Source organism: Empidonax traillii, unplaced genomic scaffold (genome assembly GCF_003031625.1).
Source record: "Empidonax traillii isolate 1590-97213 ecotype Southwest subspecies unplaced genomic scaffold, ASM303162v1 scaffold206:size1282135, whole genome shotgun sequence".
NCBI classification, from domain to species: domain Eukaryota; kingdom Metazoa; phylum Chordata; class Aves; order Passeriformes; family Tyrannidae; genus Empidonax; species Empidonax traillii.
In genome coordinates, this window is record NW_020955399.1 from 665,743 (window position 1) to 679,285 (window position 13,543).

General features: G+C 34.3%; 1 protein-coding gene across 7 annotated transcripts in view; it reads left to right on the forward strand.

The window, feature by feature from the left end:
- Positions 1-13,543, forward strand: part of SDCCAG8 (serologically defined colon cancer antigen 8) — a 111,416-nt gene that overhangs the window by 10,675 nt on the left and 87,198 nt on the right. For all 7 annotated transcript variants that reach the window (XM_027887305.1, XM_027887308.1, XM_027887304.1 and 4 more), the window contains 7 exons: positions 1,721-1,834; positions 2,236-2,361; positions 2,658-2,798; positions 4,155-4,219; positions 6,217-6,405; positions 8,512-8,650; positions 11,048-11,200. In XM_027887305.1, coding sequence (XP_027743106.1) covers positions 1,721-1,834; positions 2,236-2,361; positions 2,658-2,798; positions 4,155-4,219; positions 6,217-6,405; positions 8,512-8,650; positions 11,048-11,200 — 927 coding nt within the window. The remainder of the gene's footprint in view (positions 1-1,720; positions 1,835-2,235; positions 2,362-2,657; positions 2,799-4,154; positions 4,220-6,216; positions 6,406-8,511; positions 8,651-11,047; positions 11,201-13,543) is intronic.

Genomic DNA, 13,543 nt, shown 5'->3' on the forward strand with positions numbered 1-13,543 from the left:
GAACTTAAAATATCAGTAACCTTAACCTTTTGCTTTCAGTTGCGCTGAAATACCTGATGACAACTGAATACTGTATGACTGCATGATCTGTAGTTAAATCAAGTATTTCTCAGAAAGTATACTGTTTAGGAACCTTTACCACACTTCATACATATAAATTTGTCTTAACAAAATTCCCTTTTCTTTCTCACTGATAAGAGTTGCAATAGACATCAAGTGAGTAAATCTTTTTGTTGATTACATCCAAACAGTTGGGTGAAAATTTTCCTTTTGCTCTGCATTTCACCGCCTGAGGTCAAGGTTGCTTTACACAGCAAATGCAGTTCTGCAAGCTGGGTTTTGGCTAACCTAGCTGCACCTAGCCTCTGTTCCTGACACTGCTGTAGTAGCTGGAGTTTCTGTGATGGATTCCTGGTGTTTGTTGCCAGTTTACAGGGTGGCAGAGTTTCTCTGATTCTGTGGATTAGATGTTTGAAATTTGAGGCATTCAGGAAAAGTAGAAGGTGGGCCATATTATTTGTGATGTTGGCAAAACTTTGTCATCATGTAGAATGCTGACTTTTAAAGCTGCTAAGCATTTATATTTTATAAATCCTTTTTAATATTAAGTGTGCAAATGTGAGCAGGATTTCTGAGTCTCAGGCATATAAATGTTTGGTAATTCATACTGATCAGATGTGTCTTTCAGTTCTGATTTTAATGTTCAGCCTAATTTAAATACATGCCTCCTCTGACCATTTTTCTTTCACCCTATATGTTACGTTATCAGAACATTAATAAAAAAATCCCAAATTAATTTCTAATCAATTTATAACAATTATGTTGTAAAAAAGGTTTAAAAGAGTCACAAAGAGGGGTTTTCAGGAAAATATACATGTTATTTTCTTTTTAGTGAAACCATTCGTTACCACTGTTGTTTACAGTACACTAATGTTTCTCGGGTTAAATATTAGCACACTGTTTCAGTGAAAAATAATTTGTATAGAAATGGAGTTTTCCCACATTTTTTAACACTGTTGTGGTGTAATCTTTTCAGGCAGCTGGAGGTGTCAGCTGCAAGGTGTTCATTACACTTTCAAAGAAGAGAGAGGGATGAATAAAAGGCAGTGAAACAGAAAAATGAGTGACAAATATTATCAGGGCTACATTATATACACTTTAACAAGTTTGGTTCATTTCTTTTAAAATTTATGAAGTAGGTAATATTAACAGACTTTAAATCAAGGTGAATTCTGAGTTTGGAATTCATGGGACTTACGTGCACTGAGCCAGGTGAAATACAGTGCAAATTTGGAGTTCCTTCTCTAAATGTTTTTCCAAATGCTTCTGGATATACTCCATTTATCTCTCCAATTGTAGTCCCAGATACCTCAGGAGTTCCTGAAAATGAGTTCTATGATTTTCAAGTCCTTAATTATATTTAAGAATATGGCATATTTTTGCCCAAAAAGATATGTTTCTGACCCGAGATCACAGATGTTAGGATTGTATCAGTTTCAAACTAGGTAGAGATAGTCATAAAGATGCTTGTTTTCATCCAGAATCATGGACTAATGCTAGAAATGTACCTATTGTTCCTCTGAAAGGATTCCATTAACAACTCTGTGTGCATTTTGAATCCATACCAGAAAAGTGTACATGTATTCTGTATGCAAGCAACTTCTTACTGCAATAAATGGAAAACTGGAAGATAACACATACTATTATTTATTTCCTTCAGAAACCCCCAGAAGCTGTACCTGGAGACTCACCAGTCCTTTCTGATCTCATTCCTATAATCAATGATCAATCACAGTACATTAACCATTTGGAAGCAGAAGTGAAGTTTTGCAAGGTATCAGACAACATATTTGACCTACTAAAACCCTGATCCCCCAAATATGAATAACTGCTTTAAAAGTAACTTAATTTTGATTTGAGATTGCTTGTTGTAATGACCAAAACTGAGCCAAATGCAGTTCAGTAGATCCCTTACCATGTATCTTAGTCTCTGGTGTTTAAGGGTCTTTAGGGGATTTTTAGTCCTAATACAAATAAGCTTTTTTTTTTTCTTTTTAAAGTAGTTACATGGAAATTCAAGCTGCAAAAATACCATGTATCTTTTGAGTATTCTTACTCCCTCTTAAAAGGGTTAAAACAGTTGAGAATGTTAATCTAGATTTTAGTCTCAAGATGTATTCCAGTGTTGATAGCTGTCTCAAGGAGCCTTTTACATGCTGATTCTTTATACTATAGGAGGAGCTCTCTGGGATGAAAGATCAAGTACAAGCAGTTGTACTTGAAAATGAGGAACTTCATCAGAAACTGAAATTCTTAACTGCAGAATACACACTGAGAGAACAAACTCTTCTAGATGCCTCGGTAAGTTTTTAGTTTTTGTCATTTTAATCAATGCTCAGGGACATGACCTGATTCTTTTTATGGAAGGCTATACAAATGGTTATCTGCTAACTGAATTTTAGTCAAAATTTAATGAGAATTTGCAAACATGGATTTCCTTGGGTAACTCAATTATTGTAGGTTGCTAACCTAATTAACTTGTTTATTGGTTCTTATATTCTACTGAAATTTGTAAGATTCAATACTTACATAAGTAGCGTTTGTTTAAAGAAGCAGCCTGCATAATTATAACTGAAGCATTAATATTTTTGTTTTAGGCAAATACTCAGAACTCCTGGCCTGCAGGTGGTAAAGACTTTAGCACGTGCCAGCCTGTCACCTCATCACCAGCACGTAACAAAGATCAGGCTTTTGTTACAGCAGTTGCTGGAGGCATAGAAAAATGGCCTGTAGAACTGGTTGGTATAAACTTTCTTCACAGAGTCCTACCTTTGCAAAAACTTTCAGTCCCTTATTGTTGCTGCAGTTCTGATGATTAATTTTGTAACAGACACAGGAGGAGTTTTGGTTGACTGAACCTTAATCTGACCTCAGATTTTATGCTCTTAAACCTCATCTTCTCATTATGCCTTAATTAATATTATGCAGTTAGATACAGATGGCAGGTTGTATCTGCAGATGTTGACTTTCCACAGATAAGTTGTTTAAAGATGATGGCTCCATTGTACTTTGGAGATTCTTAGCAGTAACACAATGTCCAAGCAGGTGGGAACTAGCTGGTCTAATTTATGTAGCCTTCTACACAAGCTCTTTTGTAATGAGTTGTTCTGCTTCTGGTACAGCACAGGCTCAGTGAGGTACAAAAGTAGATTTGTGCGGTCTGCTTTCCCTGAGCTAAATTACATGCTTTTCGCTTTTAGACATACAGAGGTATCCTAGTGATTTAGAGATGATGTTTTCTCTATCCTGTATTTTTAGTTTGGCAAGATATTAATTTTCCTTTTGCTCTGGAGTAGTGGGGTGGCATTGCTGTCTCTTGGGAAAAAAGCTTGGTTAACTGAAAAGTTTTGGTATTTTTTATCCATGTGCATATGTGCACTCTAAAATGTTTAGAGTACTGTAATTCTTCAATTAAATTTATTTATTAATTTTTTTCACTAAAAAATATAGTTTTCTTATTTTTGTGCTATTATTTTAGAGCTGAAAACCTTCTCAGTGATCCTTTTTGCCTGCAGTTATTTGAAAGCTAGGTTTTACAGTGATTGCACTTTTCTTCATCTGTCACATATAAAGCAAGAGAATCATGTTGATTGTGACTTTTTTCTAAGTGTCATAGTGAGCTAAAATTTTAGTGCTTTCTCTGATTTGTTATCACCATTGCATTTAACATGAGTGTGGTTGATTCATATACTTTGTTCTTCACCAGGTAATAAAAGTAACTCACTGTATTATACACTGTGTTATAAATAAATAGCCTGTGTACTTCCAGTTCATCAGAATTCCTCTTTAATATCTTCTGATTTACGGGAAAGCAAGAACAAACTCAGGATATGGTCATCAGTTTGGGTAAAGCATTTTAGAGGGCTACAGTTGGAGCTGAAACAGTTTACCATATGAGTTTTGGCTAGATATATAGAAATAAGAAAATGGGAGGGTTGTTCATTTTGTAGACATTCAGAAGTGTGAAATATTTAGGTTTCTCTGCCACTAGTGTTTCAATAAGTTTATTTTCTCAGGGGAAAAGTCTAGGTTTATTTGTAAAGACTATTATGAAGAAAGCCAAAGACACTTCTTTTCTCCCATCTTTTCTAAAGGAGAATCTAAAACTTCTTTATCAAGAAAGAGTCAATATCCTTGATGCTCAAATACAGTCTCTAAGGTAAAGTGAAATGTTTACTTTTTCCTTAAAATGATTGTTAATGACCCCATAACAGTATGAACCACTCTTGATCTGAATTTAACTAGGAGAATGCGTGAATGCCTGAGTGTTGTGTTTTCTGACAGTGTCCCTGAAAGCTGGTTTTGTGGAAAGTTTTCTCAAATATAAATGCAGAAAAAAAAAAATTGAATATATTGCTGCTTTATAGTAACAGTAGCAATATAAGATGTCTTTATCAGTTTTACCCTCTTTCCTCAGATAAACACCATGTCTGCTAAGGTACATCAAAGAAAAAAAGAGCAGTTAAAATTGTATCTTGTGTGAGGCCTTCCGTAATTAGCAATCTTTTACTAATCTTTTATATTGCAAATTTCAGAGATCTTAAGCATCAAACTAGTTTAGGCTATGTAATGATTTTGGAGCAGGAAAATATAATTTTAAGGTTTGTAGGCAGTGTTTCCAGTTGTGTAACTTCCATATCTTTAAACACAAAAATATTTGAAAGTTAGTCTTCATGTACTCCTCAAAATATTCAAGGTTTGAATAGGTAGCAAATTATGGAAAAACAGAGGAAGGGGCAACCACTTTAAGATATGGTTTTCAGGACTGAACTTCCACTTGTACACCTGCAATAATGATACTGCTTCTGACTGTTTATTTGTGCTTTTCCCTAAATAAATTGTGGTTTCATATATCTGAAAACTCTAGGCTTTTCTGTCTATGTAAAAAGAGTTACTGGTAGGGAGACAAGTTTAAATAATACTGTCTGCAGTGGTGAAATCTGAAACATGCAAAGCTAGTTGTTTAGTGAATGTAAAGGAGGATCTTAAATTTCAGCTGTTTTTATTTTTTTTCCCACTTGGCTTAAAGTGTTATGTATACTCAGAAATAGTTATAGGAGGCTAAAGAAGTCTGAAAATTTCCTCAAGTACATTATTCAACCTCTTGATTTCTCCCAAGAGGCATGATCTTTCAAACTGTAAGTTCTGCAAAGCTAAATTTTAATTGAAGTGAGAAATTACATCACTTTCAATGGGACTGTTTTTAACTTCAAGCATGAATTTACACAGGACTTGCTGATTTCTTTCCAAGGCTTTCCAACAATAGGTCTGTTGTACCATGACTGTCTAAGGATATATGCAGAGCAAATTCTGTTCAGGTTATAGTGGATTATATTTAATAGACCAGCTACTAAAATTGGAAAAAGTGCACAGAAGATTTTCCAGATGGAAATAAGCATGCATGCAGTGTATATATCATGTGCACAGTAAATCCGATGCAACCAGAATGTGTCAGACTTCCTATGTGTGTGCTGCCCAGATGGCCTGCATAACAAACCAAAAGCTTTGGATTCATTGCACAATTTGTCAAATTGATCTATATGTGCACAGTGTGTGTTTGTCTGGAACTTCCTGATGTTAGCATTCCTACTGCTTGCAATCTCCCCAGCCTGACACATGCTTGGAAATTCTGGAGACAATTCTTCAGAGCACCTGGTAAAAATTTTGGAGACAAGTAAAAAACTTGGCCTGTCTTTCTGCACATTTGTTTGACCTCAAGTTCATGAATATCTCTGGATCAGAGTGAATGCGCTGAATAGATTCTTGTCTGAAGAGTAGAGAATAAATATGAAGTTAGTGATGTTATTAATAATAAAAACAGAAAATTTTTAGAGTATTGAAATATTTATACAGCTGGTAGTTTCTTGCTAATGAATCTTATACTCTGTTCAGATAATATCTAAACCTACAAGTTTTTTATCTAATAATTTTTTGATACTACAGGAAGAAGGAACAAATTACCATAATATTGTTTTCTCTATTAATAACTTTAGGTGGGCAGTTCAACTGTTATTTCCCAATAAAGTCTTTCTTCGTCTACTGAAATGTGTAAAATAATTACAGAGATTCTTACAGTTCTTTTTAGTATATTGGTGTGACTATAACTTGCAGAAATGTTTGATTTCGCAAATAATATTTTTTATTTCTTCTTTCTAGAAAAGACCTTTCAGAATCTCAGAAGACATGTAAAGATTTGGAAGGAAGGCTGAAACAGCAGAAGTCACTTGTTTCAGCTGCAAATTGTAGCCGGGTTAGTGGTCTGTGTCTGAAATGTGCACAACATGAGGCAGTTCTTGCACAGACTCATTGTAATGTTCATGTGCAGACCATCGAAAGGCTGACGAAGTAGGTTTGGGGGGGTATGTACTTTTTCATTGAAAGTATGGATGCTTACATTAAACCATTTCAGTCTCAATATGTTGGATTGCATTCACAGAGAGATGGGCACATACGGAACAGTACACTCCCAAGCTGAAGTCATAATGCTAAAGTCAGTGAATGTAGGTCCCAACCATTTTGAGATCAATAATTCAGTTTTTCTACTTATTTCAACTGGGAAAGAATGCTAGTCACTATCATGTAATTATGGTACTTTGGGCTGTCCAGATAATGAGGCTATTTATAGTCTTTTTCCTGCACTTTTTATACAAACAGGTCTTTCCCTCTGTCAGCACAAACATTGTGGAAGTCTGTGTATTTTGATTTAGCCTGCAAAAGTTCCTTGTCTTTCTGTAGCTGGAATTTTCTCTGGCTTCACTTTGTTCTCCTTGCATTTGGGGAACTTTTCAAGTACATCAGCAGTAGGTCAGGTGCTTGGGGTAGGGATTTCCTACCTAAAACATCTGTAGTAGATCCAAGAAGTTGGATAAAAAAAAATGAAATTATTTCCTGCAACCTTTTTTTAATTCGAACTTTTATTTAAATAATTTTTTTAAAACAGCTATACAGTCTGAATATATGAAATCTAGAAACCCCAACAGCATTAAATTTTTTTTTCTTAGGAATTCTGCTAGTCAACCATCTGGAAAAAAAACTCTGCCTCTCTACTTGCTAGTAATAATGATAGGACACTGCAACTTTTTCAAACTTGGTTAAACAGCCATTTATTTGTTGTCAGATATCTGAAGCTTCATAGGATTTCTGAAGTTTTAGAATGAGCCTGCTGGAGATTAAATAGTGGGTCTGTTAGAAGTAAGGAGACTGAAGGGATGTAGTCCATAGTATGTATAGTCAATCAAGTGGATAATGTCCCTATGCATTTGATGGCCATTGCCAGGATTTGTATATATTTTCCTAATATCAAGTCCAAGAATTTTCTGGGGAAGCTCTGTTGCTGAATAGTCAGTTTTCAAAATCTACATTTGTAAGAAAAGTAATTATTTGTCACAGATGTTGGAAAATATGAACAAACTATAATTCATTACATTCTTGTCCTCTTGTATTATGAGGCAGCTCGAAGGAAAATATTTGAGCTGACCTATTTATCTATCTTAAACCATTATCTCATTTGAGGTTTAACAAAATCTAAAATCTACATCTGCTTGTGATGCACTTTATTAAAACCAAAGATACTTCAGTAGGGATTTTCAAAGGAACCTTGTCCAATTCTGGTAGAAATTAAATTTCAAAATATGGCTGTTAGTTCTCTGACAAATACAAAAAAATGTGTTACCATTTCACACAATGTCAAAAAAACAAAGAAACCAAACCCAAACACAACAGTTTTCATCCAGAATCTCAAGTTGCACCTAAACTACAGACAGTTTACATTAAAACTCTTAATGTAAAAGTTTTTAACATGGCAAAGTAATGAAAAGGTGAAGTTAAGTATTACAGTTTTGCCAACTCTGCTGCACTGTTTAGTACAGATCTTAGTGTCTTAGTTAACAAAAATTTGTGGGAGATGTAGGATCAAGGTGGCTTATTGATTAGTTTAGTTCCAGTTTGTGGCAAAGGGATGGGATACAGATTTTCATTTTATATACATAGTGGTCTGAATTACTTGTTGAACCTAATCCTTCCTTTTATTATTTTTTCCCTTATTTACCTTTAATGACAGTGTAATTCCATATTGCATTATTCTGCTTTTTCAGAAACATGCCTTTTTTTTTTTTTTTTTTTTTTTTTATGGATCCCCATTTTGTAATGCCAACAGAATGTGCTCAGCTTCAGTATGTTAATGGCTTGAGACCTGCTCTCATTATTGGCATTTTCTGTAATGGTCCATCCTTCTGAAATGAAGGACAGATCATCAAGCAAGTGATATTTTCAATATCTGCCAAGCTAGCAGTATGTGTTGTCTTTCACTCTTAACCAATGAATTTTAGTCTTGCTTCACTTACCACCATCCTTATGTGTTGTATCTGTTAATATTTAGTATTTTATATACATGGTGTTTGGTTTTTTTCTCTTAAGATATAGAGGAAATATCTTGTTTTTCTTTATATGCAGAGAAAGAGATGACTTGATGGATGCACTTGTTTCACTGAGACAAAACATGAAAGAGATGCAGCAAAGAGAATCTGATGCTTGTAAGCAAGTTGAACATGCTGTGCAAATGGCAGAAGAGGCCAATTTGGAAAAAATAAAGGTAAATTAATCAAGAAATTAGAGCTTTTCAGTGTTCGGTTCTACTGCAAATGTTAGTTTTCATGCTAATGAACAAGTATGTGTTAGACCTTTGTCATATGTTGAAATGATGTAGTAGATTTAAAACAATTGCTCTGTGTGACTGTTTCAAGCAGTAACATGAATGCTGTATTTGAGTTCTTGAATACTCATCAATACTGTAGGGAGCGTTGAATTTTTAAATTCTGATGTAGCTTCACAACTAGGTGATATAAATTCAAAGAATTTTCAAAGGTATTCATAACATGTAAGAGGATAATTTTCACATCACATCTCTGACCTACTCTGGAAAGAATAGTTAAAATGCTTACAAACAACTCCTTTTTGCCTCAGATAAGAGCAGTGCAAGAACTGATTAACTATCAGAGCTCTTTGAAGATAAGAAGTCCTGTCTAATGTTACCTGCAGGAAGTTTTTGGTGTTATGTAAATGATAATCTTAAAACCAGTTTTGATCTAATGCTTGTGTTAGCTCTAGTTCTATACACAATCAGTCTATATTGACCTAAATTATTTCCTTGATAGGTAGTGACATCTACTGTATTATTAGTGAATTACTATGAAATTGAGAGAGTGTTGGTTTGTTTTGGTTTTTTTTTTTTAATTAAATGCATACAAGATTGATATAAATGCTCTATTGATCAGCTTGGTATTATTCATCCAGTGCTGCAAGAGAAGTGTATGGGCGTGTAGGGTCTTATCAAGTGCTGTCTGCTTGTGTACAAGTCTGAATAGTAATTTTGGTTTTTTTGATACTCCAAAACAGGAAGAAATTTTTTACTTATGCGGCATTAATTTAGCATCGTTACATATACTGGTGTATCTTAGTAACTACAAACAATCTTTTTTTTTTCCCAGTCCTATTCTACTCTTCAATGCTGTTTTTCTTGATAATTAGCATGGAATCCAGCAGAACAGTCCATATAAGAAAAGGGAGGGGTTAACACATTAAGTTTCCAAATCCTATAATTGCAGTTTCATCACCCTGTTGATGAAAAGTCCAGCCTCTTGTGCTTATCGTTTAAAACCACCATTTCTTTCTGCCTTTTGGTTGTCTCTGTAGTTTGTGGCCCCTTGCCTGTTGTGTAGGGCAAGGAGGAAGTCTGTTAAGGTTGATTTTACAGAGTTGAAGGAAAATCAGGAATGTATTTTCAACATAAATGGCATAAAAGAATAATTGTTTGAATTGCTCACTCTGTAGTCAAAACAATGGTACTTCACCAAAGTAGACTGGTGATATGAAAAGGGATTCTGTGAAGGGTCTCAGAGAATTGACATAAAACTACTGCAGACTTTTAGAGCATTCTCTAAAATATTATCACTTAACTTGCTTCTAATGAACAGCCCAATGCCATGAAACTGAGTGCAGGGTTTTGGCTTTGAGTAAAAGAAAATAAGCAGTTTAATACTGTATGATTCCTAAAAGGAGGTTACTCTAGCTTCTTTGGAACAGGATATCCTGAGTATCAGTGAAACGATGAAATGAAGTCTAGTTTACTTGTGGGCTAGCAAAGCTGCCTGTAGGGTGCTTTGAATAGCTGGATTTACTTTTATGAGAGGAGGGTGTTTCTGATTTAAACTCATTCTATCACTTCGGCAGAGATAAGGCAGCAAACATTCATAAATATATTTGTTTCCCTAGCTTTTTTATAAGATAGTGTTTTGAGAGTCTTCTTTAACTTATGTTTCTTCTTTTTTGGTAGAAAACGCATCTATAACCTGTTGTTTTAGAACCTCAAATTGAGCAGTACTTTTATGAGGTTTTTAGTAGAATTAATTTTTTACAAACCTGAAATTAAAGAAAAAAAGTTTGAAAAAATTGTATTTATCCTTACTTCTTTCAGGTTTCTTCTTAGTGTTCTGCACTCAGTAATGCACTTCAGGGGCAGAACAAGTGCAAGTGCATACATTTTATTAATTTTTCCATATGTTTTTCCTAAATTATGCAGTTAGGCAGTAACCACAGTACTTTTAAGGAATCAAATATTGGAGACTGATTCTAGTGATGTGCACTCAGGAATTTTAAATGCAAGGCAAATAATCATAGTTTTAGAAGAACAGCTATTTATTTGAAAATGCTTCTATCTTTACCATGGCTCTTAAAAGCAATTAGTTTTGTTATGTTTATGCAGTAGGACATGTATATACATACAAATATATACATCTATTTTAATTTTCTTAATCCTGTTTTAGATGTTAACACAATAGGGTATGTATAAACATCATAATAACTACATAAAAAATAAAAAAGATGACCTTTCTTGTAGCAAATTGGTTTCTCTGACGGCATTAGATACATACTGTATTTGTTCAAAAATTTTCGTTTTCTTCCACATCAGAAAATAATTGTATTTTTTTAGGCTCTAGTCCACTGTGAGCAACTGAAAAGTGAGGTGGAACGGCAGAAGAATTCTCTTGAAAGGGAGTTGGCTGCTCAGCTAAATGAGAGGGCTAATGAAAAAGAAGCAGTGCGGGAGGAAATGAAGAAAGAAAAGGAGGAATTGGCAGCAATGGTATGAATTTGGTTCTTTTCCTGCTTGTGTATTAGGATGAGTGTATCATCCTCTTTAAACTTTCTGTTTGCTTGTCTTTCATTTTCAGTTTTGGGTTTGAGGGATCACTAAGTCATTTCTACCGTTGCTTTAAAGCAGTGGTGGATAAGTGATCCTTTGAATGACTGGGTTTTATGCTGTGTCGCTGCATACATACTAGGTTATTGGTGTTATGCCCTTTCTTTTAGTTTGCATACTATTTTCTAATGCACTTTGTCAAAGTAGGAAAGGGTTAACTAACGTGTGACACAAGGTTTGTACATATCTCTTTTATAAAAATTATTTAGCTTGGCAAATCAAACATTCAGAAGTTAGCACATGTCAAATTTAGGATTCTTTGCTGCTTTGATCTTACATATACATTAATGTTATGATATCATAATTTCAGAGTCATCTTATCATATGCTCAGTTTTCCCACCTGCAGAAATGTGTTGGAATCTCTTTTCTCACTTTTACTGATGTTTATAAACTCTCTGAGAGAGAATCTGTCTTATCATTTATGCCGTGACCATTGTGGTAGTCTTGATAACCTTGTTTTAGACTTCTGAATGGTAGTTCAATTTGAATATAAAACATAAAGATTTTCTGCCCGATGGAGTCTACAGAGAAAACCTCATGCTAACAGCAGTAAAGCCTGTGAGACATGATAGAGGAGGCACTTCTAAGGTGATTGAAAAGGGAAAAAAATGTAGAGAGATAAATACTTCATGGATTAGCGGCTTTCATGCTTGCTTGACGTGCAACCTCTTCAACTATTTTCTGGTGGAGATTTAGAAACAATGGAGTGAATTTCTCTGCTGACTTTAGGCTTTTTCCATATTTTGGGACTCTTATGAACTGTATGGCTTATTTCTAAAAATTCAGAGAGCACAGACTGAACAGGATAAACTAATTAAGGGTGTTTAAAAAAAAAAAGGGGGGGTGGGAAGGTTTTTTAGCAGTGTTGTTGCTTGTAAAATGACTGGAAAACCACTAACATAAACAGGGAACTAAGGTGATCTGGTGGTATTTCTGGTATTATGAGATGGTGGAATAATATCCTAAGTTGCTACAGGAAGTCAAAGCCTTTGAATCCAGTACCAGCTATAAAAACAGGAATTAAGCACGGTGATAAGGACTAAGTGATATTTAAGTAAGTGAACTGATCATCAGAAATCTGTTGCCGGGGAAACTGAAATAAAAAAAATAACCTTACTCTGGAGACAATGAGACATTATTAAGCAATCCCTTAACCCCCTGCTATCTGTCATATTATCCCTCTTATGAAGTTAATTCTTTAGCTGCAGAGTTGTTTTATTACAGGGTATTCACTCCAAAATACAGCCTGTTAGATAAGCGTTTCATACTTCTTTTTGGTAGAATATTTCACTCCATGTCATCACATTACTTTATATTTCATCACTCACTGAGATGTGTTTTACTGAAACTGATTCCCACTTTAAGGAGTTGTAGTCCTTATTTTTAAATACTGCATACACATTAAAGAACATATAGCGACGCTATGATGACATCATGCTTGGCAATTAAAGATATGGGATGATTTGGTAGAAAGCTATGTTCTGTATTAATGATATACACCTACATATTATTAGCTACTTTTATGTTTTAGGATTAATGGGATAGAAATGGTATAGTGTGCATCAAGTCAAACTTCATACGAATATTTTATCACTCACTTTGTGAAATTATTTGTTTGAAGGAGAGAATTGGCATGATACGTAAGTCAGGTGGATGTATAAGAAGTGAAAATTAGTTATGAATATATAATCCTCTAGGTTTGGCTTTGAATTTCTGTAAGTTAACCTAGAACTGTCAGACACCGTTATTTCCACTTATATTAGTAAGCTTCAGGGCTAAATAGCTGAAGTTTTACTGCCTCTGTTTTATTGTTACATTTTTCTACCGTTCAGCAAAACTTCATCTGGATTACATTAGAATTTTTAATATACTGTTTCTATATGGGTTTTGTACAACATTGTGCTTTGATCTATAGTGCTGAAATGTTTTCTGAAATTGAAAATTAATTTGAAGTCTGTGGTTGCAATAAGCGTTTTCTTTAGCTGGGAGAACATGGTTTATTTTAAAGCAATCTACTTAAGGATGGATAAGAAAGTGATCAATAGTACTCTTACAGCTGCAAAACTAATGCAGCCAGCTGCTTGTGACACTTTGTCCATACTTAAAATTCCTGGAGACTAGTCCAGTTGATGAAAAGTTTCAAATAAACTACTGTATCATAAATTAATTCAAAATTACAAACCTATTGTTATAATAATTTAGCCATATTCTATTATTTATAATAC